The sequence below is a fragment of the Phyllopteryx taeniolatus genome, chromosome 3, assembly GCF_024500385.1.
Source record: "Phyllopteryx taeniolatus isolate TA_2022b chromosome 3, UOR_Ptae_1.2, whole genome shotgun sequence".
Classification (NCBI taxonomy): Eukaryota; Metazoa; Chordata; class Actinopteri; order Syngnathiformes; family Syngnathidae; genus Phyllopteryx; species Phyllopteryx taeniolatus.
The window spans coordinates 24,946,017-24,970,871 of record NC_084504.1 but is presented as its reverse complement, the minus strand read 5'-3'; the positions used below and the strand labels follow the sequence as shown (position 1 = coordinate 24,970,871).

Below are 24,855 nucleotides of genomic sequence, written 5' to 3'. Positions count from 1 at the left end.
ATTTGTGAACCTCCTTCCTACATGTCAGCCACGGGGGAAAACCACCAATAAAGGCACTAAAATAAAATTTGACAATGAAAGTAAAATTCAACATTAAGACACTACAAATGTAACTCAAGTACATAGTCAACATTTATTATACATAAATACGTAAAATACAATATGAACAAAGTCACAATTTTTATTTAAATGGTTAACAAAATTGGACTGAGAACAGGATATTAGACATTAACAGGAACTGCATCATTCAATCTGTAAACCTCTTCTCTAATCCACACCACCAGCGAGCTCAAACTAGTATCCTCCGTCAATCACAGGAGTGCTGCTGCATTCACTTTACAGCTTAACATCATAATACACGGACGCTCCAGCTTGGCACATTAAGCATTTGTACTATCCTAAAACATCTCTATATATAGATATATAACAAGAAGGCCCGGGAGCTCCTGGCTTTCTTCCCAATAATTGGTCACGCTTCACGAGAACATTTCGCTTAACCCGGCACCATCAGGATCTTTGACTCCAGCCATAGCGGTGTGAAATTACATTTAAAAATAAAATAAACACCCTGTTCTGCATGCATGTGACAGTTAATAGCCTTAGACAGGATGCGGAGCCTCGAACATACATAAAAATGGACTAGACGCAGCTGATAAGGCATTGTGAAATTAACAACCCTGACTTTTGTGAACCACTACATACACACACACACACAAAAAACAAAAAAATCCTAATAAAAAAAGTCCCACCCAATAAAGGCATTTATGCGGGGAGGTACTGCACAGATCAGGGTCATGGAGTCTCAGTCATGCCGTAGGTGAAGTTAATACAAGTTATCCCGTGGCAGAATTAACTTTAGAGTAAACATTAAAATACAAGAAAAAAATCCCTTCGTCTAGGGTTAAATATAACTGGTCATAATTTAAAGATTGTCTTTTTTTGCAAGTAGAAAAAGCTAAATCAGAGCGAAACATAGTCCGCCGCAAAACGGCCCTGTGCCGAGCCACCAATCAGTCGTCTTTGTCGTGGGTGGCGTTGCCGTTCATGACGCCGTTGCTGTGGTGGGCCCACGTCTGGGCCTGCAGCACCTTGGGCAGCCGCTTGCCTTTGGTGTAGGCGTGGTACCAGAAGTTGAGGAAGAGGAAGAGGAAAATTAGGCCGTACAGGCCGATGATGTAGATGAAGATGGGGAACTGGTAGGAGCAGTCTCGGATGAAGAAGTACTGCGAGATGTGTGTGGTCACCATCACAAACTGGATCTGCACAAGAGGGTGGGGGGCGGGGGGGAGAAATTAAGACTTTGCTGCTTTCACACAAAATGTCTGCCATGAGAGCCAAAAATTATCTGCCTTTGACACTGAACCCAAAGAAGGATATTGCGGAAACTGTGGGCTTTCACACAGATGCCACAAAATGGCTGCCATCAGAGCCCGTGGCTGTGTTCAGGATCAGTCCCTCGCCACTTCATCAATGGTTCTCAAACTTTTTACACCAGGTACCTCCTCAAAAAAATAAAATGGCTCTCTAAGTTCTACCATCATGACCAACAATAAACTACAGTAGCATAGTATGCCTAAATGTTCATCAAAAATGAGAACGGTTTTATTCCTATAAAGTATATTTAAGTTTGCAACAGTCTGTTTTCTCATCAAATCTTAGTATATAGTATGTCACTGTGTATTATACTGCTCCCTGGTGGCCAAGAAGCATACACCAGAAGGAGCGGAACATTCAATTATGATGCGCAAGCAGTTTAATACTTTATTTTATTTATTTATTTTTCTTTTTAAATCAAGTACAAAACAGTAGAGTGCCATTTTTCTTACACGTAACATAAGTTTGTGTTGCCGTTTCCATTCAATAGAAAATGATTTAATACACAAGTGCTTTGAGTTCCAACCAAACAAAAACTTGGAAGCCAAAGCACCACTGTATCGTAGGTTTGATCAATTGTAGAACTGTTCAAAGGTGTAGCAAATATAAGTTTATAGCTTATGTCTATATCTATAGCTAGTGCCCTCAATGTACATTTCATCTTGAACAGTAGTGAACAACAATGTCACGAGAAAATTATATATCCATGGTAATTTGCACTACCACAAAGGAGGGAGGGGGGAAAAAAAAAAGTTCAGGGTACCATTTGATTTTCAGCACAATACATTCATGAGTTGTGGCACAAAAATATTTTGAGCACTATCACCATGGATAGGTTTAAGTACTTTATCATATTTTTGCATAACATGTGCTGGAAATATAATTTATTCATTGTTAAATACTTGTTACAGAAAGTGCACCAGCTGACATCGATCCGGTTGTAATTTTCCGAAAGCAATGACAAAATTAACAGCGTGCCCGAGTACTGTCCCAAAACAATTTTTCATTCCACTGATGAGTAAATTAAATAACCCACCAACTATGTAGTGATTAGGAAATGAGAATTATTCTGAACCGAGCCCTAATGTAGTTGCCTTTTAACCAGAACCCAGAGAAGAATATTATATTATAGAATATTGCTGACAGCAACTAACATGACATTGTGCTCTTTACCCATTGTTTGCAAAATGTGTACGAGGAGAACGTTTGCTTTACAGCACCAATAAACAACATGGGGCGGGGGAATCCGAATGAGAGAAACTCGATTTGACGTACCAGCTGAATGGTGGTGAGGTATTTCTTCCACCACAAGTACTTTTGGTATTTGGGGCCCAGGGCGGTCAGGCCATAGTAGGAGTACATGACGACGTGGACAACGCAGTTGAGCATGGCGTGGAAAGTCCCCATACCACCTTGAGGGAAGAAAAAAATAAATAAATGGAAGCATGATTGTTAAAAACTGCATAATAGTAAAATAAAAGTACAAGGAGAGAGATTGTGGTACCTGGAGCAAAGCGCACACCAAACCACCAGGTAAACGGCATGATGGAATGATGGTACACGTGAAGAAATGTCACCTGGTTGTTTTTCTTCCTCAGTACAAAGAAAATCTATGGGGGGGGGAGAGAAATCAGTTTGAGATGCTTGCCAAATTGTCCTGAGCTCACTGCTACTTACTGTGTCCAACATTTCAATGAACTTGGAGAAGTAGTAAAGCCAGCACGTTGCCGCCATCTAGAGGAGATAAAGATTAATTCAGTCATTCCATTTGCAGACAAGCTTGAACTTTAAAACACACACACGCACACGAACAATGCAAAAGATTTACTTAGTCTGCCTTTATAAATGATCACTTTTGGAGGGAATAGAAAACTAAGATGCAAAACCAAACTTTAGACTTCAGCTCAGTGCCAAAGATAAAACCGTTCTTCCATGCCATCACAGAAACATGCCAGTTAATGGAACTGCAAAAAGTGTGTTAACCCACAAATGGAAGATTGCTGCTAGGTGAAAGAGTCACTCTTCCCCTCTCCGTTGGATGTCTGTCAGGCATTTCAAAGGGCAAGTGGTTTTACTTCATTTTAGCAGTGTTTCATTATACACTGCTCATCTTTACACCGCTCAAGACTTAACATTACCTGTACAGCTAATAAAAGGTTTTATAAAGCAACAATGATTTTGACGTGACAGAACAAATTGAGCATAATCATATAAAAGGCAGAATTTGAAAGTTCTTGTACTCCACATTGAGAATATGCAGCTGTACCTATTTCCTCCATTGTGTGTAGAGGGGGTCCTCAAAAAGAGGACTGCATGTAAAATATTTACCCGCATAGCTTGTGGCGACTCAGAGTAATCAATGAGGTCACAATGAAAGGAGTATCCCGTTCCCCATCCCGACATGGCAAACTAGAAAGAGACACGCCAGTTAATTGGCAAGCCAAGTGTTCGGCATGCTTCTCTGCCATTAATATTGCACAATCAATCAAAGAAATCAATCACCCTGACGCACGTTTAACGTCGACCCTTTGGCGACGTCACGCGTCGTTGCTGCATGTGAAGACGGTTGATGCCGACTCACCTCATAGCACATGTACAGAGACAGCGCCACCACGCTGAAGTTGTACACCACCAGGACCCCTTTGAGGTCAAAGGCTTTGCGGTTCTCCATGATGCGAGGACCCAGCGACATGACAAAGATGATGTACGCCACAATGACGAGGCTTTGCATGACGGGAGACGACATTAACAGCCAGTTCTCCGTGCGAGAGTCTGCAACGGGAGATGAAACGGGCGACGCGTCGAGTTTTTTATTACATGTCAAACGGAAACAGTATGGAGAGGGGGGACCTACCGGCATTCTGGATGAAGCCATCATACATGAGCGAAGCGGAAGACTTTATATCACAGAGTTCCATCTTTAGATTGTTAAAAGTTCAGCTAAATGGGGGTGGGAGACAGGAAGTCAGTTTAGTCTTCTTTCATGTACATTCAGTGGAACAGTACCACTTCACTACAATAATAAAATCAGCATATTGATATTTTAGTTGTACTGGACAGCAAGACATAAAAGGGAGGACTGTGTGCGCGCCATGCAGGCCACACAAAGCAATGAGTGTATGGACAGTACAATAAGTGACAGTCTCACAGCAAACAGTGAGACATTGAAAAACAGATTTACTTACAAATAAATACAGTTTTAGAAAAACACAGGATTCTAATCACAGAATGATTGAAATGCAGATGGTTGGCAAAGAGGTCAAAATGTCCCTACACTTTCACGCACCAAAATAAAATCTGCTTGCTTGTTCTTCTCTTTTAACAAATGGATGTTTACCAGTCATAAACGCGAAGACAAAAAAATAAAAAAATAAAATAAAATTTATACCTACAAATTGACAATGTGTCCCCCGAAACACATAACCCACCAATTTAGAATCCTTGAGGCATTTTTTTTCTTAGTCAAAAAGCGAAGGGATCAAGCACTTCCACATGCTTTTAAGCAATTCATAATTACAAGTATGCTTATTAAAGTGATCCTTTCATGGAGTGCTTCAACTTGCCAGGTGTAATGACAATTTCAGGGGGAGAAAAAAAAATAAAAATACGCGATTGTACTCTTGATTCTCTGTTCTCGGATTGATTAGCAACTTGGCATCGTTTAATCACAGCGTGGCACGCAAATGAGTTGCCATGTCAGCAAGTGCAGAAGCCATAATAAGCACTATTTGTAAAGGGAGACAGAAATTGTTCTTAATTCAACTTGTCACAGTGTGGGCCAAAACCGGTACGACAAACTAGATAGACTTGTTCGACGAAAACAAGACCAGTAGTGAGGGAACAATGCCTGGAGAACAGAGAAGCGAAACGGAATTCCATATTAGGAAATCACTGCAGTACATCGGCTGCTAAAAGCGGAAGTACAGACGGGGATACAAAAATAAGAGCGAATGTACACGAAATAAAAGGCCACCGAACAGGTTTTCGAAAAGAGATCAGTAAAATAACAGACAAAGCACGAACTCCCAACAATTCGAGTGAAATAACCCACTTGAAGGACGCCCATTAGCCCCGGCACGAGTCGAAATTAGCTTTAGCCTCATTGAAAGGCAGCAAATCTCTCCAGTTACCCGCTTTGAGAATCCCACGGTCTTAATAGCCACTTAATGACAGTAACCAGGATAAAAGAACGTTTGTGGCTGTGATGCGATAACGCAAGGGACGAAAAACAAGTCGAGCTGCCACTTACATCCACCGAACTCAACAAGTCAAGCCTTAAAAGGTCGACAAATTGCACCTGTGAAAAGTTGTAAGAAAACCTTTTACCTGTAATCCTGTCGTTTAACCACTCAGCAACAAATCCTTTCTGGCTTTGAACTGCAGTTAAAGGGGGGAGGAGGGAAAAAAACAAAAAAAAGGGGGCCGAGTACGACTCCTACTCCCACAGGTGCACCTCGAACTCTGTTCACTTGCTAATGAGGCGCGCGCCCAGGGTTATTTATGACGTTTTAGAGGGGGCGGGGTCTCAAATCCTGCTCGGTCGCTGAATGGATGGCGCGTGGCCCCAATGATCTGAAGCCATTCTTGGGTAATGCCTCATAATCACATTGCGTTCCCTGGGCGTGCGTCACACACATTCCGTCATCAGAATCATTGAAATAACTGATACTGTACAATATGTACACAATATCTACCCCCAAAAAAATCAAAGATTTCTTTCCAACTGAAGAGATTTTTTTGTTTTGATTTCATTTTTTCAACAAGTTTAATTTTTTCAACAGAAGTCCCCCTCCCCAACATACTTGTATTTTTCAACAATATTGTCTAATTTTTTCCAACCAGTTCTTCCTTTAAATTTCTTTTATTTGAATTCATCAAACAGTATTGATCAACAAAAGGGTTTTCAACATGTTTTTTAAAATAGAAAAGTAGTAATATTCCAACAAAAAGTTTTCTTTCTTTCAACAGAAAAACAAATTTTTAAAAGTTTAGACAAACGAAATGCACAAAAAGGCCAGTTTAATAAAAAAAAAACCCATCAAGACTTTTACAAAGGCTAATGTGTCAAAAGGGCGTGAGAGAGAAGCATCGCTTGGTATCACTCTTGTCCTGCCATAAATTTCAGCATCAGGGCCTCCAACATAAACACAGATGCAAATTTACACCAGGAATGACAAAAGACAAACACTTTACAATGCAAGGTCACTCCCATCCATGGATTTATGGGTGGTGGCAGAAAAAGGCATAATGAAAACACAATAAAAGATTTGACAGTTCACACAAGCGTACCAGTCCTTTCATTGTCAAAACACATAAAATGTCAAATCAATCAATCCTTATCCCTAAATATGCCATGATGTCAGGATTATTCCTTCACAAAAGGTTTTTCTGCAGTCTTTGAATCTGCCAATTTGCTAGCACTGTATTCAAAATAATAATGTATAGGCCATTGGTGAAACCTGGACGCATCATTAGTCTTCATCACTGCTCCATGCATCCTGAAAGGTGAGGATCACTGACGACTTGACCGCTGCATTCTGTAACATGACACACAGCTCAATATTCAGTTTGCAGTACGTCTAACTTCTTTAATGAATGTTCAGAAACACTCTCGTAATCATGGGTTTCTGTTTTGGATCTACAACCCCAATTCCAATGAAGTTGGGACGTTGTGTTAAACATAAATAAAAACAGAATACAATGATTTGCAAATCATGTTCAACCTATATTTTATTGAATACACCACAAAGACAAGATATTTAATGTTCAAACTGATAAACTTGATTGTTTTTAGCATATAATCATTAACTGCAACACGTTACAAAAAAGCTGGGAAAGGTGGCAAAAAAGACTGAGAAAGTTGAGGAATTCTCATCAAACATCTGTATGGAACATCCCACAGGTGAACAGGTTAATTGCAATATTGCAATGGTCATTGCACCGGACTATTGCAATATTAGTCGTTCGAACCGGTCTAAGTGCTAGAAGACTCTGCATCTTTTTGCACAATTGTCCCAAAAAAAAAAAAGTAAAAATAAAACAAAATACAAATGTACCGGCATTATCAGATAGCTAGCGACCCATTATTGCTCAGTGACTGTTTTTCTCAATATCTTTATGTCTCAAAAGTGTTCTCTGTCAATTGACTGTCTGTTGTCATACTAGATCGGCTCCAATTACCGGAGACAAATTCCTTGTGTGTTTTTTGGACATACATATAAAAGGAGCGTCCCTGAATTGCACGGTCATTCACAAGCAAAGATGGGGAGAGGTTCACCTCTTTGTGAACGAGTGCGTGAGAAAATAGTCGAACAGTTTAAGGACAATGTTCCTCAACGTACAATTGCAAGGAGCTTAAGGATTTCATCATCTACGGTCCATAATATGATCAAAATGTTCAGAGAATCTGGAAAAATCACTGCATGTAAGCGGCAAGGCCGAAAACCAACATTGTATGCCTGTGACCTTCGATCCCTCAGGTGGCACTGCATTAAAAACAGACATCAATGTGTAAAGGATATCACCACATGGGCTCACGAACGGCGGCGCGGTGGCCGACTGGTTAGAGCGTCAGCCTCACGAACACTTCAGAAAACCAATGTCAGTAAATACAGTTTGGCGCTACATCCGTAAGTGCAACTTGAAACTCTACTATGCAAAGCAAAAGCCCTTTATCAACAACACCGGCTTCTCTGGGCCCGAGCTCATCTAAGATGGACTGATGCAAAGTGGAAAAGTGTTCTGTGGTCCGACGAGTCCACATTTCAAATTGTTTTGGAAAATTGTGGCCGTCGTGTCCTCCGGGCCAAAGAGGAAAACAACCATCCGGACTACAAAGTTCAGAAGCCAGCATCTGTGATGTTATGGGGCTGTGTTAGTGCCAATGGCCAGGGTAACTTACACATCTGTGAAGGCACCATTAATGCTGAAAGGTACATACAGGATTTGGAGAAACATATGCTGCCATCCGAGCAACATCTTTTTCGTGGACGCCCCTGCTAATTTCAGCAAGACAGTGCCAAACCACATTCTGCACGTGTTACAACAGCGTGGCTTCGTTGTAAAAGAGTGCGGGTACTAGACTGGCCTGCCTGCAGTCCAGACCTGTCTCCCATTGAAAATGTGTGGCCCATTATGAAGCGTAAAATACGACAACGGAGACCCCGGACTGTTGAACAGCTGAAGCTGTACATCAAGCAAGAATGGGAAAGAATTCCACCTACAAAGCTTCAACAATTAGTGTCCTCAGTTCCCAAACGTTTATTTAATGTTGTTAAAAGAAAAGGTGATGTAACACTGCGGTAAACATGACCCTGTCCCAGCTTTTTTGGAACGTGTTGCAGCCATAACATTCTAAGTTAATGATTATTTGCTGAGAACAATAAAGTTTATCAGTTTGAACATTAACTATCTTGTCTTTGTAGTGCCATCCATTGTCTTCCGCTTATCCGAGCAGTACCATGCACCGTTTGAACATTTAATTACCGTATTTTCACGACCACTTAAAAGTCGTAAATGTTCTCCAAAATGGACGGGGGGCCTTATAATGCGGCGCGCCTTATTAGTGTACCAAGTTCCAAAATCTATAAACGTTGATGTGTGATGAGCGTTCCGCTTGACTGGGAGCATTTCCTGCCGACACGCTGCTTATACCTGGAAAGGCGGACGTGGCTGAGGACAGCATGCGGACGTAAAGGGGGAAGGTTGCGCGTGAAGGAGGACGCTAAAGGCACGCCCCCAGTAGGTATATAGCGCCGGTCAAGCCCCCCTCCACACCTAAAGTAGCTATCAAGCCAGCCGCCCCTAATTTTGTTCATACTAGGCATTACGGTAATAAGTCGCAAATTCGTGGCGAAAGCCACCTTCAAAATAAAAGCTTCCCAATAATATGGACGTCAATGCTCTTCGGTTAAGGAATGTAACGGAGCAAAGTTAATTTGAATCTTGAGATGCATTAAAAAAATGTAGCAAATAAGCTTTGCTCTGACTGGATCGCTTATATTCCCCCAATTTCCCCAATGTGGAAAACAGCTTGGCTCTGATCGGTCCGTATAACGGCGTCTACTAGTGTCTAGAAGCTTCGGGCGGCCAAGCCTTCATAGCGACGTCGCGTCCTTCGACGTCTCACTATCATTGTGAAGCACATTTCACCAAGCGTTGGATTGTTGGCCCACTAATAGGGAACATGATTTGAAAGCAGACGTGGGGGAAAATTAAAAGATGGGGATATTTTGAGGTTATGCTCGTCATCTACCCCCAATTCATTTGAATTTAACCTGCCGCGACGATCATCGCTGGCGACAATGCTTTGCTATTTACGGCGATTTCAAATTCACCCATTTTGCAAGCCTTATGCTGTTTATTGTCTTTTCGCCATCAATCGACAAACTGCATAGATGTCAAAATTAAACCATGTTACAGACTCATTTTGACCTATGTTGTTATGCATAAAACAAGATAAATAAAAAAAGGATTTTGATTTTGCTGTTTCACTGCAATTCTCCATATTTGTCCTACATTGTAATATATACTGCTCTAAATGCTCTAAATGCTCCACTCTGCTCCACTCTGTTGCCTGGCTTGTCATCAAAAAGTTCCTGGCATAACTTCCTTTTTTTTTTAAAACTGAGACTTCAGGAAGTGAACTTGAAGAGGTTTTGTCAGCCTCAGCTGGCACATGTGGAGGCCGAAACCTGTTGCGGCACTCTTTGAAGCCACAAAGAAATAAAATAGAATGTGGTGATGCAAGTGTGCCTTGCCTGTGTGTGCACAGCATGTGCCAAACAGCATGGAGCGGTCACGATTTACATTCCTGAGCAAATCAGGATCTCATTGTGTTACAATAAATAGACCAACGGTAATGTCTATTGCGTGCTTGTGAATAGGTGATTTGTCATGTCAAGCAGAAATATATTTTCGTTTTCGAAAGTTAAAAAGTGTGTCACCGGATTGGAATCTTCCTCCACATCTGGGTAACGCAGGACCGGAACCCATGCCAGGATGTTACCATCTTTACCTGCGCTGTACAACTCCTATTTGACAGGAAAAGACAGCAATGAGTGAGCGAAGTACTTTGATTGTGATATGTACATGAAATTAGCTCGTTTATATCTGACATGCACACACACACACACACAAATAAATAAAATCATATCGATGTGAAAACATTTGAGAGTTATAAGCACCTTAACATTTAAATTTGTATTTTACATAATATATTACTTTTTTTGTCATTGATGCGATTTAGATTAAATTTGGTTGTTTGTTTCTATGTGCCCTGCGATTGGCTGGCAACCTGTTCAGGGTGTACCCCGCCTCCTGCCCGATGATAGCTGGGACAGGCTCCAGCACTCCCGCGAGCCTTGTGAGGATAAGCGGCTCAGAAAATGGATGGATGGATGGATAGAGTGTGAATACAGTAGCCCTGCGGTTGGTTGGCTCGCAACAAGCGCCGGGTGAACCCCGCTTCTCACCCAAAGTCAACTAGGACGGGCTGAAGCTCACCCGCGACACTAATGTGGCTAAATGGTGTGGAAAATGATGGATGTCATAACTGAAACAACAGGTGTAGAAAATGGTCATAACTGCAACATTAAAGAAAGGGATACAATTTTTGGCTGTCGCAGACATACAAAATGTAAATATGAGCCAAGGAAAACGAACAAATAAGTGGTGTACAGAATAAAATGCATGTAAACCCGTAACCAACCCACAAAATGTTGGTCTCATTTTGTTTTGGTTTTTTTACTTTTTTGTGTCTATTTTTCTTTTCTTTTTTAAAAATTATATTATGAAGAAATGCGGAAATCACATCAAGTGAAGAATTGACTCTTGCTAAATTAACCCAAACTGCCAAAAAATAAATATGATTTTATTTTCATTAATGTATTAGTTTTCTACAAATGATCTTTTAATATTTCAATAAAATAAAAAACCAACAAAACAACACTGAATATGCATTTAACCTTATTTGGGTTTTTTTTCTTCTTTTTATATGTAAAAAATAAAAATGGGGAAAAGGCAATTGAATTGGAAGGATCTTTGGATAAATACCTAACCATTATAAAAAAAATCCAGGTTAATATCAAAAGCATAAAAAAAAAGGGTTGCTGGTGCATCATCTGTAAGTAAACAAGCGCCTAGTGGAGAAAAAGCAGTGTTACCACCCACACCCACCCACACACACACACACACACCCACACACACACACACACCCACACACACACTCCCACACACCCACACCCACACCCACACACACACACACACACACACACACACACACACCCACACACACACACACACGGCTCATGGACACAAACGGAGCGCCATTTCAACTGAGGTGGATTCTTGCCATGAGTGACAAGCAGCTTGACTGCATTCTCACAGCAAAGTACAGACAAAACGTGTATGACACAATATATTGGAGGGGGCGGCCTGGGATGGACACGTTTTTGTTATGCTACGTCATAGGTGTCAAACTCAAGGCCCGGGGGCCAGATGCGGCCCGCCACATTATTTTATGTGGCCCGCGAAAGCAAATCATGCTCGTCAACCTCCGTGATTTTTGCTAAAATCTGTACCCACATTCCAAATTGTCATAATAATAAACAATAATGTTGAGATATTGCATTTTTCTGTTACCAAACAGTAACTTAAACAATAAACACAGCCGTGGCCCAATGGTTAAGATCATCGCCTGCCACCGTGGGGGACCTAGGTTCAAAACCCCGACTGGACCATCCGCCAACATCCCCTGGACTCACGGCTGTGGTGTCCTTGAGCAAGACACTGATACCCCGAAATGCTCCCCGGGCGCTTCAGCTGCCCCCTGCTCCAGTGTGTTCCACTAACATGTGTATGTGTTCACTGTGATGGGTTAAATGCAGAGAACAAATTTCGTGTGCATGCATGCATGTTCATGACAATAAAAGATGATTCTTCTTCTTCTTCTTCTTCTTCTACTTGAACAAACTATTATCCTTGTCAATTTGTTGTGTAATGGTAATAATATGTTTTGGTGATGATGAAACATTGACATGGTTTCACTGTTTTAACAGCCCTCTGAGGGAAATCATAACTACAATGTGGCCAGAGACAAAAAAAGAGTTTGACACCCCTCTGCTATGTGTTCGCCTCTCTCACCCGGAGGCTCAAATGTAGCCCATCAGGAGCAATGGGGGATGAGACAAGATGACGTCTCACCTGGTGGTCGGGATGGAATTCGCAGCAGTCCACGTGGTTGTAGTGACCCCGCAGCATTGTGACCAGGTCGCCTGTGTGGAGGCCGTACACGGCCACCGAGCTGCCGCACGGCACAAACACATACTCCGGACTGCACCCCTGCGAGACTGTGAACTGACGCCTCTTGCGGCTCTTGTTGCTTATCTTCCCGTAGTTCACCTGAGGGGGACCGGTGAACGCGGAGAAACGTCAGCAACTGACAGGAATGTTTTGTTGACTTGATTATTTAAACAATAAATAGTGCTGAAATTTTAGGTCCATTTGGGGGTTTGGGTTGAGCCTGTGAAGACTTCATTTACACTAAAGTAGTTGGTGTTAACTGATGTGGAAAACAGGCAATTGTGACCAAAAAGTTTTGTTGCTTGATTATTCAACCAATAAATTATTATTAGGTAGTTAGTTAGTTGCACAGTTTCACATTTGGGTTTTCCCTGTGAAGACTATGTTAATTTCCATCGGATAGAGGTGAAACCAACACGAAAACCAGAGAGCTTTCACTGGCTTAAAACAAAAAACAAAAAAAACACTGTGATAAGTGTTTTAATGATTGATTAGTCGAAAAATAAATATCCCTGAATTATCTAGGCTGTGTTTTGTGTTTGGGTTGTGCCTGTGAAGACTACAGTTACACTGGCGTAACCGACACGAAAAAAACACAGACACGTATATGGGTGGAAAAACAAGTAATTGCTACAGAAAATGTTTTGTTGATAGACTTTTCAAATAATAAATAGCGCTGAATGTCTACGCAGTTTTGGATTTGTGTTTGGCCTGTGAAGACTACATTTACATAAATTAGAGGTGCAACCAACACGAAAACCAGAGAGTTGTCTCTTGGCGGAAAAACAAGCAATTGTGATTTAAGAGTTTTGCTGATTATTCAAACAATAAATAACTCTGTTTGCTTGAGATTTGGGTTTTTGGGTTGGGACTGTGAAGAGTACATTTATACGAGTTAGAGGAGTAGTAAACAAACAAAAAAAACAGAGCTAACTATGGGTCAAAAAACAAGCATGTCTAGATAATCACTCAGAGACATGGCACAGACACTGGCATTTGGAAAGTAAATAGTCCGACCACTAATATGTACAATGTGTGTACATGTGTACACACACACACACACGCGCACGCACGCACGCGCACACACACGCACACACACACTCTGCATATTAGTGGTCGGACTCGCACTCTAAAACCCCAATCGCTATTTGTATTGACAGTAACAAATGACTAATGAATCACAATCGAATTTGTACGCCTTTTACTACTCCAAAAATCAAAGTCCAACAAATGAAAAATCCAATTTGATTATTTGAAAACTAATTGAAACTATTGAACCGGTAAGAGCGTACACTGGCAAGTTTTGACCGACGCATTGTAGCTGCTACGTCTCCATTCAGATAAGTTTTTCTTTGTACTTTAACCAGGATCCCTCACCTAAATGTGCATAGCTTCTTGTTCAACTGTTCCCTACCAATTTCCACAGCTCTACCAATGGGCCAGCTCAGGTCTGTTGCTCTGTGTTCCCATGAGGAAAGAGCCTCTACCCCTTAGGTGACTGTGTCTTCGAGGTGGGAAAAAAACAAACGCCATGGCAACCGCAGCGCAAGTCAGTCGAGCCGTAAATGTGAATGGGGGGCCGCATTAAAAACTCAGGGCGATGTCACGGTTTCGCCAGGCTTTAGTTTAGATGGCTATGTCATAATGCCACCAGGCAAAAAAGTACAAGACAGGTTATGCAAATACAGGCTCAAGTAAGCAATTGGATAGTTTCCAGACCATATAATTATATTCATAAAGTAACATACCAGGGTGTTTTCCCCTGTGGCACTGTTCCACAATCGCATGCGATCATCGGTCCCAGACGTGAGGAGGTACAGGCCGTCACTTGTGAAGCACAGGCCATTCACTCTGCCATTGTGGGCTGTGTTCACTGGGTAGCAGCAGAAAACACATTATGTTAGCCTAATAGCCTACAGACCCTCCCTAAATTAACCCCCTGAATTAAAAAAAAAAAAAACATTTTAATTGACCCTTAAATTAACAGAAAATGTTAAAAAAGGATTATGGTGCTATTTTTGTCTTAAGCTTTGAGGGGAAACAGATATATAAATAAAACATTCCCCGCCATTTTTGTCTTTTTTTATATAAGGAAAAAAAAGGTATACAAAAAAGTCAATTGCCGCTTGAAAAATAAAGGTAAAAAAATAAGAATGAAAAATGCTCATATCATGTGGCGAATTGACCCTTGCGAAATTAACCTCTTCTGCGCTTTCATTCAATGTTTAGAAACATACTTTTGCTCCGCATAAAAAAAAAAATGAAGCCTTGCAGCACAGGTAGAAAGATAATTGGAAAGCTGAGTGGAAGCCTACCTGCCTCAGAAGCGGCTTTCGACTTGTCTCCGTTGTGCTGGTCCAGCGTAAAGAGGCAACTTGATGCCCGACGCACATCCCACACTCTCACTTTGCTGTCAGCACTTGGGGAGAAAAATTACCACGCTTGTTTGATTCTATAACAGCTACTTCACAAGGGAATACAGTGGTACCTTGACTTGCGAGTTTCATTTGCACCATGACCAAGCTTGTAACGCAATTTACTTCATTGGAATGAATTGAAACACCATTAATCCCCCCATCAAACTTTTTTTTTTTTAGTACTGCTTTGTATATAAACATAATAAAAAAGAAAGTAAACAACTAAAGTTTTTTAATAAATTGCAGCACTATACTATCCATGTGTTGGATATGTGCCTTCATGGGACACAGTCTAGTGAGTGACATCAGGTTCTCGCAACACAAAGAAAAAAAAAAAACGACAAAGTGAGTCAGTTGTAAGTCAAGGTACCACTGTACTTTTAAAGAGTAGTCAGTTAAATAATGCCGTTACATGCAAAATTTATATTTACAATTGTGTAAACTGGTTTTTAGATAATATGATTGCTCGTTTGCGCTTGGAATCAGTGAATGACGCCTTTATATTCTTTGTATTCTTTCTCTATGGGAGAAATTGGTAAATAAGGTAACTGAAATATTACAGAGAGCTCTCAATTTGATGCAGTGCAGTTGTACACCAGTGCAAACTCACTTGCAATGAAAGACATTGTAAAATCAATGATTCTTTAACACTGTCAATCAAAAGTGAATATAATTCTGTTTGTAAAGGAAGAATTGGGCAGGTGTACCTATTGTTGTCACTTTTCTGCATGTGGGGATTTAACATGCAGCCAAATTAAATATCAGGCAGGCGTCACCGCGTGCCTCTTTTGTGCCAGTTGTTTTTAAAATCACTTACAGTCCAAAGGGAGAGCAGCGCATGGGTCCCACTAGATTAATTAGCAGGTCTAATGTAGCATAAAACAATGGGGGGTGCATCTACCATATGCTTTAGTGACACATCTAGTGGAGTGCTAGAGATGTGCCGGCATCATCTTTGACTCCAGGCCGCCATGTGGCCAGATGGCCGGGAAGGGGAATGACAAGACGAGCCGGCGGTGAAATGATCCACTGCCTACTAATTCTCTCTTTGATGGGTCTCTGTGGATGAATTAGAGTCACTGAACACTTCTTTATGTACACCTGCACCATATGACAAGACCCAGTACAAGAGCTGTATCAAAAATTATCCTATACAGTGGAACCTCGATAAAACGGACCCCGATATCACGGATATCGGACCGTCGAGGACTAAACAACGTGTCCAAAAATAGTTTCCATTTGTCACTTAAAATGCCGTTGACAAAAGTATGTTAGGAGTACGGAACATGCTATTTTTGGTACAGTAACAGTTTTTTGTCAAGTCGTTCAACTTTGCCAACAGAGGAACCAGGAAGCACAATAATTCCTCGCGGCTCATGAAAGCAACTCGCCTATGATGAGTACTGTACGTCAACAAGGCCACCATGGCCAAGCACACTGGCATGGTAAGTTTGGATAAAATGTGAAACTTTCAGACATTTTTTTAAACAAGCTTTTTTTAAATCTTCCTTTTATTTACAATAACTTTGGACCGTACTGGGCGTTTTAGGCCATGAAAAAACCCTACAAAACAATTTTGTACTGTACAGTAATATGGGTGCATATGGCCTCAAAAAAAGGACTTCAATGTAATGGACAAGCAGTTATATCTGACGTTATAGTTTTGGGGCCATTACTTTTTCACACAGTCAGGCAGCTTTGAATACTTTTTTTTTTCATTAAAAAAATAAAATCATTTAAAAACTGCATTTTATGTTTCATTGGGTTATTTTTGTCTAGTATTTACATTTGTTTGATGATCTTAAAGTTGGGAAACCTCAAAAAATAAGAATTTGAGAAGGGGGCAAATACTTTTCAAGGCACTGTATATTATTGTGGCGGTAGTCACACTGAGAGGTGTTTTTCTAATATTTTGAGTACCTTATAAAACAACAAGAGGTGCTAAATGTCAGAAATTGATCTCAACTGCGAATTACTCCCATCTTAAAGACAGAATTTAGAGTACAGCTTTGAGATTGTGAATGTAAGTAAGTTGTAAATGGTGCCTACCTGGCAGTGGCTAGGATATGTTCATATCTGGGTGACCATCGCACAGACAGGACCTCAGCTCTGTGACCTGAAGTGGGGATAAAGTTGGTGTTTATCACATTTTAGTGTTTATGTCTTATGTATAGGTGTATCGCCCCCAAAAAATGATATCATGGAAAATGCATTCCAGTAGCTCAATTCACAAATACTAACACGTATTATATAGACTCACGTGAGTGATTTCTATTTTTAAACATAATTTTGATTTTAGCAAAAAAAAACAAAATTCAACATCTCAAGAAATTTGAACATTACAAAAGAAAGAGTCCAAATTATTTTTTTTATGTAGAAATTAAGCAGGAAAACCCGTTCTGAAAAATATTTTCCTGTGAGATTAGTGAATGAATATGAGTTTCACTTTGGAAACTACTCAAATAAATGTACTTTTCTATGATAATCAAATTTATTGAGATGCTCCTGAATGTGTGAGTACATCGGTGTGATTTTTGCATATTTATCACATTTTAATGTTTCAGAGCATCTAACCAATTTTATTACCTCACAAAGACAACTCAAGTAAATATAAAATGCAGTTTGACTGATTTGACTGTGATTAAACACAGTTTTGGGAAATTTCACCAGCAACACCCAGGTCTGAATATAAGCGTGATAAATATGCCCACTCCCACACCCCGCCCCTCCCAAAAATAAAGAAATAAATCTGAAATCAGGAAGGGGGTAAATAACTCACAGCACTGTATGAATATGTGTGTGTTTGTTGTCCAAAGCACTAACCCTGCAGAACGTGGATCTTTGAACCGGACTTCAGGTCACACAGCTGTATTTTAGGATTGTTGGTGCCAACTGACAAGATACACGGGCGAAAAAATAAAATCACATTCTGTTACACAGAAAATACTTCAAAAATGTGGATTCTCACACAGTGACTTAGTTTAAAAATGATACGCATTCCTTAATAAAGGAAACAAAACAAAAAAAGAAGCGTTCTACTAGGGAGCGTTGATTGGATAAATCTCCAAAACTGGACTCCCAGCTTCTCAGAAACAAGGTGTGGTAAATCAGAACACTGATAACAACAGGTCAAACCAAGAGAGTCACCGATACACTCAAACAAGGTAGTCATTACACATGTAAATTACGCAAGTAGAAAACTATCAACTTTCAACTGACTGTGTTTTTAAGAGCAGATTCATTCAAAGCTGACTTTTCTAGATCTACAAAGGGGCGTGTCACACACAGAGAGACTACTGTTTCTTTCTTTCTTGGAAGCACCGGTAGGACTACAGCAGCTGGCTATGGGTAACCTGTTGTTCCTGCTTGGTGATGTGGTGGTGCAATACGTACACCTTACAGCAGACTTGAGGTCTCTCTGACTTTCCCCTGCAGGGCACATGTAACCCGAGGTAATATGAAGAGTAATAAAAGGGGCAAGGTTGGTCTCTACTGAAGGGGGAATAAATACACAAGAGGTCCCTTTTGGCAAGCGCCTGCTCATTCCACTCTCCACTCTCATACCTGCGATGAGACTGTGCTTCCTGGCGATCGGCGACAAGTGGTGACTGTAGACGTTGCCTTCAAATTCAAACACTTCGGCAGGCTGAGGGAACACCAAGAGAAAGGGGTTAAAAAATAATAATAATTAAAAAAAAATAATAATGCATGCATTTTTTTCCAAATCAGGTGTGGGCAAACTTTTTACATGTACATCTCAAATATTTTTACATCACCACAAAGTTATTTATTTTTCAGTAGTTCAATTAAGAAAGTGAAACTCATATTGTACACATTCATTAAACACAGAGGAAAATACTTTTTAGAAGGCTAATACTATGTAATTTCGATAATAAAAAATAATTTTGATCATTTCTCATGAAATCTCTTGATTTCTTGACATGGTGAATTTTGGGTCTTTGTTAGCTGTAACTTAAGATATAATCATCCAAATGTTTCACTCATGCATATAGCGCCACGAATTGTAAATTCCGGCATCTGCACCTTCATCCATATTGTCACCAAAATGCCTCTTTTTTGTTTCATGCACCAACCCTCAATAGACTTTTGTGGCAATATACATTTATATATATATTTATCATATGTATATGATTATTATTGATCATTATTTTATGACTGTTTAATATTTTTATTTATTATTTATGTATTTTTATAACTATGACAAATCATAGCTCAAGATGAGCTCAAACTTTAAATCTCTGAAGGCATCTTATTGGTGCTGCCGTAGCGACTGCAATGCAAATTCACCAGCAAATATATAAAAGCCTCTGTTGTTGCACCATCTGTCGCTGTGTGCCACCACCGCCACGAGTCAGCCAATCAATGGGGCACACAGAGGACCCTCTGTTTGCATAAACATACTCCCCATACGCACATGTAAAACACACTTTTAGCAATGATCATCAAGATATCAGCGTGTGGATTTGTGGGAGGCAAAAAAAAAAAAGTTCAGCGGGTTCTTTTCTTGTCCCTTCCCTGAACTTGTGAGGTAACCGTGACGCCACTGAAACTTTAGCTCAGCGCAGACGATGTGGCATAGGAAAGCAGAAAGCGTGAAGCAGACAATAAGGAACACACTGAACAAACAATGAAAACAGAGACAAAGGGGGGCATGAACAAATCAGTACAGTTAGAACCTTCAAAGTCTGACGTCTTGATGATCCAGTTGAAAGAAGAATGTGAGAAGAGAAGAATATCCACAGGGAGTTAATGTCCATCCATCCATTTTCCAAGCCGCTTATCCTCACAAGGGTCGCGGGAGTGCTGGAGCCTATCCCAGCTATCTTCGGGCAAGAGGCGGGATACACCCTGAACTGGTTGCCAGTCAATTGCAGGGCACACATAAACAAACAACCATTCGCACTCACATTCACACCTAGGGGCAATTTAGAGACCTCAATTAACCTACCATATATGTTTTTGGGATGTGGGAGGAAACCGGAGTACCCGGAGAAAACCCACGCAGGCACGGGGAGAACATGCAAACTCCAAACAGGCGGGGCCGGGGATTGAACTGTCCTCAGAACTGTGAGGCAGACGCTCTAACCAGTCGGTCACCGTGCCACCCGGGGGAGTTAATGTGAAATAAATTACAATAATCAATAAGTACATTGGTCCACTTTCAGTGTCATGATGTCATTTTACATTACATTAATGGTTTTAATGTTACCCTTGTTTGACAGTTATTGGAAACAAAATTAGATTTGGGACATTTATTACAGGTCCTCAGATGTTATTAAAAGTTAGCAGAGTGTTTAAAGCGTGTTTCGGGAATGAACAATTAATAATAATGTTAAAATGTTATTTGCGACAGTGTACAATTAATTGAATTTTTGGCCTAGTAGTTAGCACACAAGTTCCAAACTCAAGCAGAGGGGACCAGATCCGGCCCCCCACATCATTTTATGTGGCCCCCAAAAGTAAATCATGTGCGTCAACTTCCTCGTTTCATGCAAAAATCTGTGCCAAAATAGCAAATTGTCACATTTTTGGTAATGAAATCTCCTTTTAAAATTAATTCAACAATAGCTGAACTGACTTCTAATTTCAAAATGATTAATTGATAAAGACTCTAAATTGTCCATAGGTGCGAATGTGAATGCTTGTTTGTCTATATGTGCCATCTGATTGGCTGGTAACCAGTCCAGGGTGTACACCCCCCCCCCCCCCGCCCCCCAGGGTGTACCCCCCACCCCACCCAAAGTCAGCTGGGATAGCCTTCAGCCCGCCCACGACCCTAATGACGACAAGCGCTCTAGAAGATGGATGGATGGATGGATGGATGGATGGATGGATGGATGGATGGATGCAAGACCAGCAGTTGAACTCAGAGGAATCAATTACACAGCTTCAGCAACAACACACTATGTCACACATGTATTAAATTGGTGTGAGAGTGACACACTGTATGTTACCTTGAGAGTCTCAGTGTCCCACACCCTCATTGTCTTGTCAAAGGAACTAGATACAAACATGCCAGTGTCATAAGGGTACCACTGGACTGTCTCCACGCTGAATTTGTGGGCGTACTTGCTGGACCTGCATTTAAAGTAATCACATAGAAAATTGCTTGTTAATTTTATGACTAATTTTAGATTTAACTATCAAAGGCATGTTGCTCCCTAGTGGACATAGTATGCAAATGAGGGGTAAGGTTCACCTGCCAATGGTGGCGACAGCTTTGCAGGTGTACTGCGGTTTCCCACTGAAGTTCTCCAGGTCATAGATGACAATCACTCCATCGGCACCTCCAGACAACATGCTAATCATCAAACACTTATGACGTCAAAGCACTGTCCTTTTGAATTACATTGTGTTCAAAAACAGTCTACAGTGATCCGCCACCTATTCGAGATTCATCACTGCGAACTCATCTACTTACCATTTTAGGTGGAACCTAATTAACAACTATTCACTGAAAAGCTTTACTAGTCATGTATTCTCATATTTCTGTGCTCTTTCTTGAACACCCTAAGATGCCGTCAAAACACTCTGCTCCTTCTAAGGTGCCATCTTAGCGACTAAGAGGCCACAAGATGGTGGGAAAGCAATATTTTTATTGCTTGGGCCTGATCACAAAAACTGAGAGTTTTCAGCAAACGGGGGAAAATTGATTCCCTCCAAAAATGTAACAATATGAAATTGCAAATGCCAAACCCTAAACTAAGCAGGAGTTAAGTGTATATATTTTAAACATGAGAGTATCTATTAGTATCTAGTGGTAATGAGTATTTTTACAATTTGCACAGAGACGACATTCACGCCAGCGTCCTCGGATCATAGTTTGGGGTATACAGTGGACGCCCACTATTTGAGGGGGATAGGGACCTGGCTGGTCCGCGAATAACAAAATTCTGCGTATATATACTTGCATCAAAACTATTTACTTATTTATTTATTTTGAAAACCCCAACATTCTTGAATAACTTCCAATAAGCCTTTTGGGGGTTGATTCCAACCCCCCCTAAAAAAATTATATTTGGGAAAAAAGTTGAAAAATAATGAAAAACAATTGAAAACTATTTTGAAAAAAAAAAATAATAATTCACCATTAGGTAAATTAATTGCCGCCAAACTGCGGAGGTCCACTTTAATAAGGGTTTTTCTAAGAACTGAGGCTAAACTTGTCTCCTCTCTGACATAAACAGCTTGCCTCTCAGTCTAGATGCATTACTTACCAACGCGCTATTAGACAGGGTGTCGGTACCATCTTGTGGCATCTTTGGGCGTTTAATCGAAGGTGCCAAAAGTTTTTCAGTGAATAAATGGGGACAGGTTCCACAGGAAAAAAAAAAAAAAAGTTAATTTGGAAGGACTAGGAGGGATTAGTGTAGTTATGGGAAAGAAAGTTGGACATTTGACTCACTATTTGCCTTCTATAACTTCAATGTCAACGGTATTGACACCATTTGCATGGATTCTTTCCATATCTCTGTCTGCATTCAACTGCAGGCTTAGTACTCTTTTAAGACACAGAAAGAGGGAGAGTATTATTCATTGTAAGGCACAGCCAACGTCAATTAGCGGTGACACACAAGTACAGAATCAATATCGCATCTATAACAGAATAAAACACACACACGTTTGCTTACCTTCTCGTCGCTTCCGCGCGCCTGAGTCGGAGAGGGTCATCCAGACCGGCCCTCCTTGCTGCCAAATAACCCAGCATTGTTTCAAATCAACAAAATATTGGGTAGAATTTGTGTATATACAAGATTTGTTAGATGCTAACCACGGAGATAGCATGCTATCTGCCGTTAGGTCGGGATTTACTCAAATTAAAAACGTTTCTCACTGTATTTGGCATTATACAACATTCGTAGTTATATTAACGGCAACATCCAGGATACAATATATTGCGTGCTCTTAATTAAGTGGCTTTGCTTGTTAATTTATTTTTTTCGAACAAAACAAAACGCCATCTTGAACCGATGAAGCACTTCCGGTAACAATTGAGCTGATTGGTTCAGCAAATACATGTTGCGGCCAACCAGAAAGCGGTTTGTTCAGTACAACAAATTGAAGACAGGTGGCCAACCAAAATACAGTCTATTCACCTTATCTCCGCCTACCGGAACACTTACATAAACAACCCCATTGACGTGAAGGCTGCAAAAGGTGCACAGAAGACAACTAAAGCCTGTTTTCCTGTAAATATGAATACAATAGTCGGCGCTTTACGGAGGACGTTCGGCGTGGTACGCGAGCACGTCGGGACGGACCACATGGGGAATAAATATTACATAGTCCCCGAACAGAAGACATGGACAGGTAAGCCATGTTATGGTGTGCTAAATTTACCTCGTCTTAATTCTATTTAGCTTAATAAGCCTGTTTTAAAACACGATTAATGTGGATACATTTGACTTATTACGTATTCCCATCTATGATAACTTATTAACTAACTTTAGATATCAATAATCTTGCGTTTGTCCCAGTGCTTTTATGTATCTATTTACCATAGATAAGTTCTCATTAAAGATATGTGACTTGTCATCTGTATATTGTGGATTTTCCAAAGGTTTTGCTGTTGGAACTTCCAAAAGTGTGCATGCACCCGTGGTTTGACAGTTTTCATCTCTGTAGTACTTCTAGCTTGCTGCTAGATGGGGTACAAGGCTCATAACATTATTTGTTATAGTTTTCATCATGTGCAGTATTTGTTATCCTGTACAACTAATTGGATGTCTGGGGTCCAGTTAATAACCAGATAAAAATTATCAAAATAATTAGCCCTTTTCAAACAGAATGTAAAAATTTGTGTGTCCCACCCCCCATTTTTCCATGTTAATATTCTATATAAACGGTACCAATGCGCAATCGGGTGGGGGATTATGTCAACCTGCTGATTTTCACCTTTGGAGGTAGTATCAAAAACCTGTTCTACACGACCTGAAAAAGGCATAATTTCTGTGTCACTGTTTTGTATACACGGCACCGACATGGACAAATCCAACCTGGTAATTTTCAGCGTTGTTGGTGGTGTGTCAGAAGCATGTTTGTTCCGTTGCTGCCTGAAAAAGCTAGCATTTGTTTCTCTTCTTTTTTTCTCTTTTTTTTCCCAGTTTCTCTGTTCTGTATCAAGTTGGGCGGCACGGTGGCCGACTGGTTAGAGCGTCAGCCTCACAGTTCTGAGGACCCGGGTTCAATCCCCGGCCCCGCCTGTGTGGAGTTTGCATGTTCTCCCCGTGCCTGCGTGGGTTTTCTCCGGGCACACCGGTTTCCTCCCACATCCCAAATACATGCATTAATTGGAGACTGTAAAAAATTGCCCGTCGGTGTGACTGTCAGTGCGAATGGTTGTTTGTTTGTATGTGCCCTGCGATTGGCTGGCAACCAGTTCAGGGTGTACCCCGCCTCCTGCCCGATGACAGCTGGGATAGGCTCCAGCACGCCCGCGACCCAAGTGAGGAGAAGCGGCTCAGAAAATGGATGGATGGATGGATGGATGTATCAAGTTGACCATTTGGCAGTAGTATCAGGAAACCTACTTTAACAATTGTGTGTATAAGGTGCAAAATGTCCACCTTTTTCAGTGTTGTATAAATGGCACTAACACAGGATGGTGTGACATAGGCAACCCAACAAATTTCAGCTATCAGAAGCCCCACTTTGACGCTGCCAACAAGGTGGCATTTTTCCGCTTTTTATTTATTTTATTTTTTAGTTTCTCGGATGTGTATCAACGGGGGGGGGGGGGCAA

The 24,855-nt window shown here is 40.8% G+C and overlaps 3 protein-coding genes across 7 annotated transcripts in view; 1 reads left to right on the top strand and 2 right to left on the bottom strand.

The window, feature by feature from the left end:
• Positions 1–114: 114 nt before the first annotated feature.
• elovl7a (ELOVL fatty acid elongase 7a) lies at positions 115–5,860 on the bottom strand. 3 transcript variants are annotated; one of them, XM_061767841.1, is made up of 8 exons: positions 5,701–5,859; positions 4,229–4,314; positions 3,887–4,146; positions 3,703–3,783; positions 3,052–3,108; positions 2,879–2,984; positions 2,650–2,786; positions 115–1,259 (listed from the first exon to the last, which is right to left on the bottom strand). In XM_061767841.1, exons 2-8 carry the CDS (start codon positions 4,290–4,292, stop codon positions 1,011–1,013), a joined length of 954 nt encoding a protein of 317 aa, XP_061623825.1. In that variant the 5' UTR covers positions 4,293–4,314; positions 5,701–5,859; the 3' UTR covers positions 115–1,010. The 3 variants fall into 3 exon arrangements, with proteins under 3 accessions (XP_061623825.1, XP_061623826.1, XP_061623827.1); XM_061767842.1 differs by having other exon boundaries at positions 3,956–4,146; XM_061767843.1 differs by lacking the exon at positions 3,703–3,783 and having other exon boundaries at positions 3,956–4,146; positions 5,701–5,860.
• Positions 5,861–6,373: 513 nt separating this feature from the next.
• Positions 6,374–23,275, bottom strand: ercc8 (excision repair cross-complementation group 8). Of its 3 annotated transcripts, none has more exons than XM_061767838.1 (12): positions 22,745–23,275; positions 22,519–22,614; positions 21,313–21,414; positions 21,068–21,191; positions 18,657–18,738; positions 17,916–17,984; positions 17,142–17,208; positions 14,991–15,094; positions 14,424–14,548; positions 12,577–12,774; positions 10,320–10,406; positions 6,374–6,911 (listed from the first exon to the last, which is right to left on the bottom strand). In XM_061767838.1, the coding sequence occupies exons 1-12, from the start codon at positions 22,819–22,821 to the stop codon at positions 6,846–6,848; spliced, it is 1,197 nt and encodes a 398-aa protein (XP_061623822.1). In that variant the 5' UTR covers positions 22,822–23,275; the 3' UTR covers positions 6,374–6,845. The 3 variants fall into 3 exon arrangements, with proteins under 3 accessions (XP_061623822.1, XP_061623824.1, XP_061623823.1); XM_061767840.1 differs by having other exon boundaries at positions 21,313–21,400; positions 22,745–22,786; XM_061767839.1 differs by lacking the exons at positions 21,068–21,191; positions 21,313–21,414; positions 22,519–22,614; positions 22,745–23,275 and adding an exon at positions 19,790–20,789.
• The window catches only part of ndufaf2 (NADH:ubiquinone oxidoreductase complex assembly factor 2), a 23,995-nt gene continuing 22,350 nt past the window's right edge, over positions 23,211–24,855 (top strand). The window contains exon 1 of the mRNA XM_061767844.1: positions 23,211–23,423. Coding sequence (XP_061623828.1) covers positions 23,309–23,423 — 115 coding nt within the window. The 5' untranslated portion in view covers positions 23,211–23,308. The remainder of the gene's footprint in view (positions 23,424–24,855) is intronic.

Coding starts and splice junctions, on each gene's coding strand:
- elovl7a (XM_061767841.1), bottom strand. CDS start 4,292: ATGGAACTCTGTGATATAAAGTCTTCCGCTTCGCTCATGTATGATGGC. Junction 3,784..3,886: donor CCAAAGGGTCGACGTTAAAC/GTGCGTCAGGGT, acceptor GTCTCTTTCTAG/TTTGCCATGTCGGGATGGGG. Junction 3,109..3,702: donor AGTCGCCACAAGCTATGCGG/GTAAATATTTTA, acceptor TATCTCCTCTAG/ATGGCGGCAACGTGCTGGCT.
- ercc8 (XM_061767838.1), bottom strand. CDS start 22,821: ATGCTGGGTTATTTGGCAGCAAGGAGGGCCGGTCTGGATGACCCTCTC. Junction 15,095..17,141: donor CATATCCTAGCCACTGCCAG/GTAGGCACCATT, acceptor TTTCTCCCCAAG/TGCTGACAGCAAAGTGAGAG. Junction 14,549..14,990: donor GAAAGCCGCTTCTGAGGCAG/GTAGGCTTCCAC, acceptor GCTGCTACCCAG/TGAACACAGCCCACAATGGC.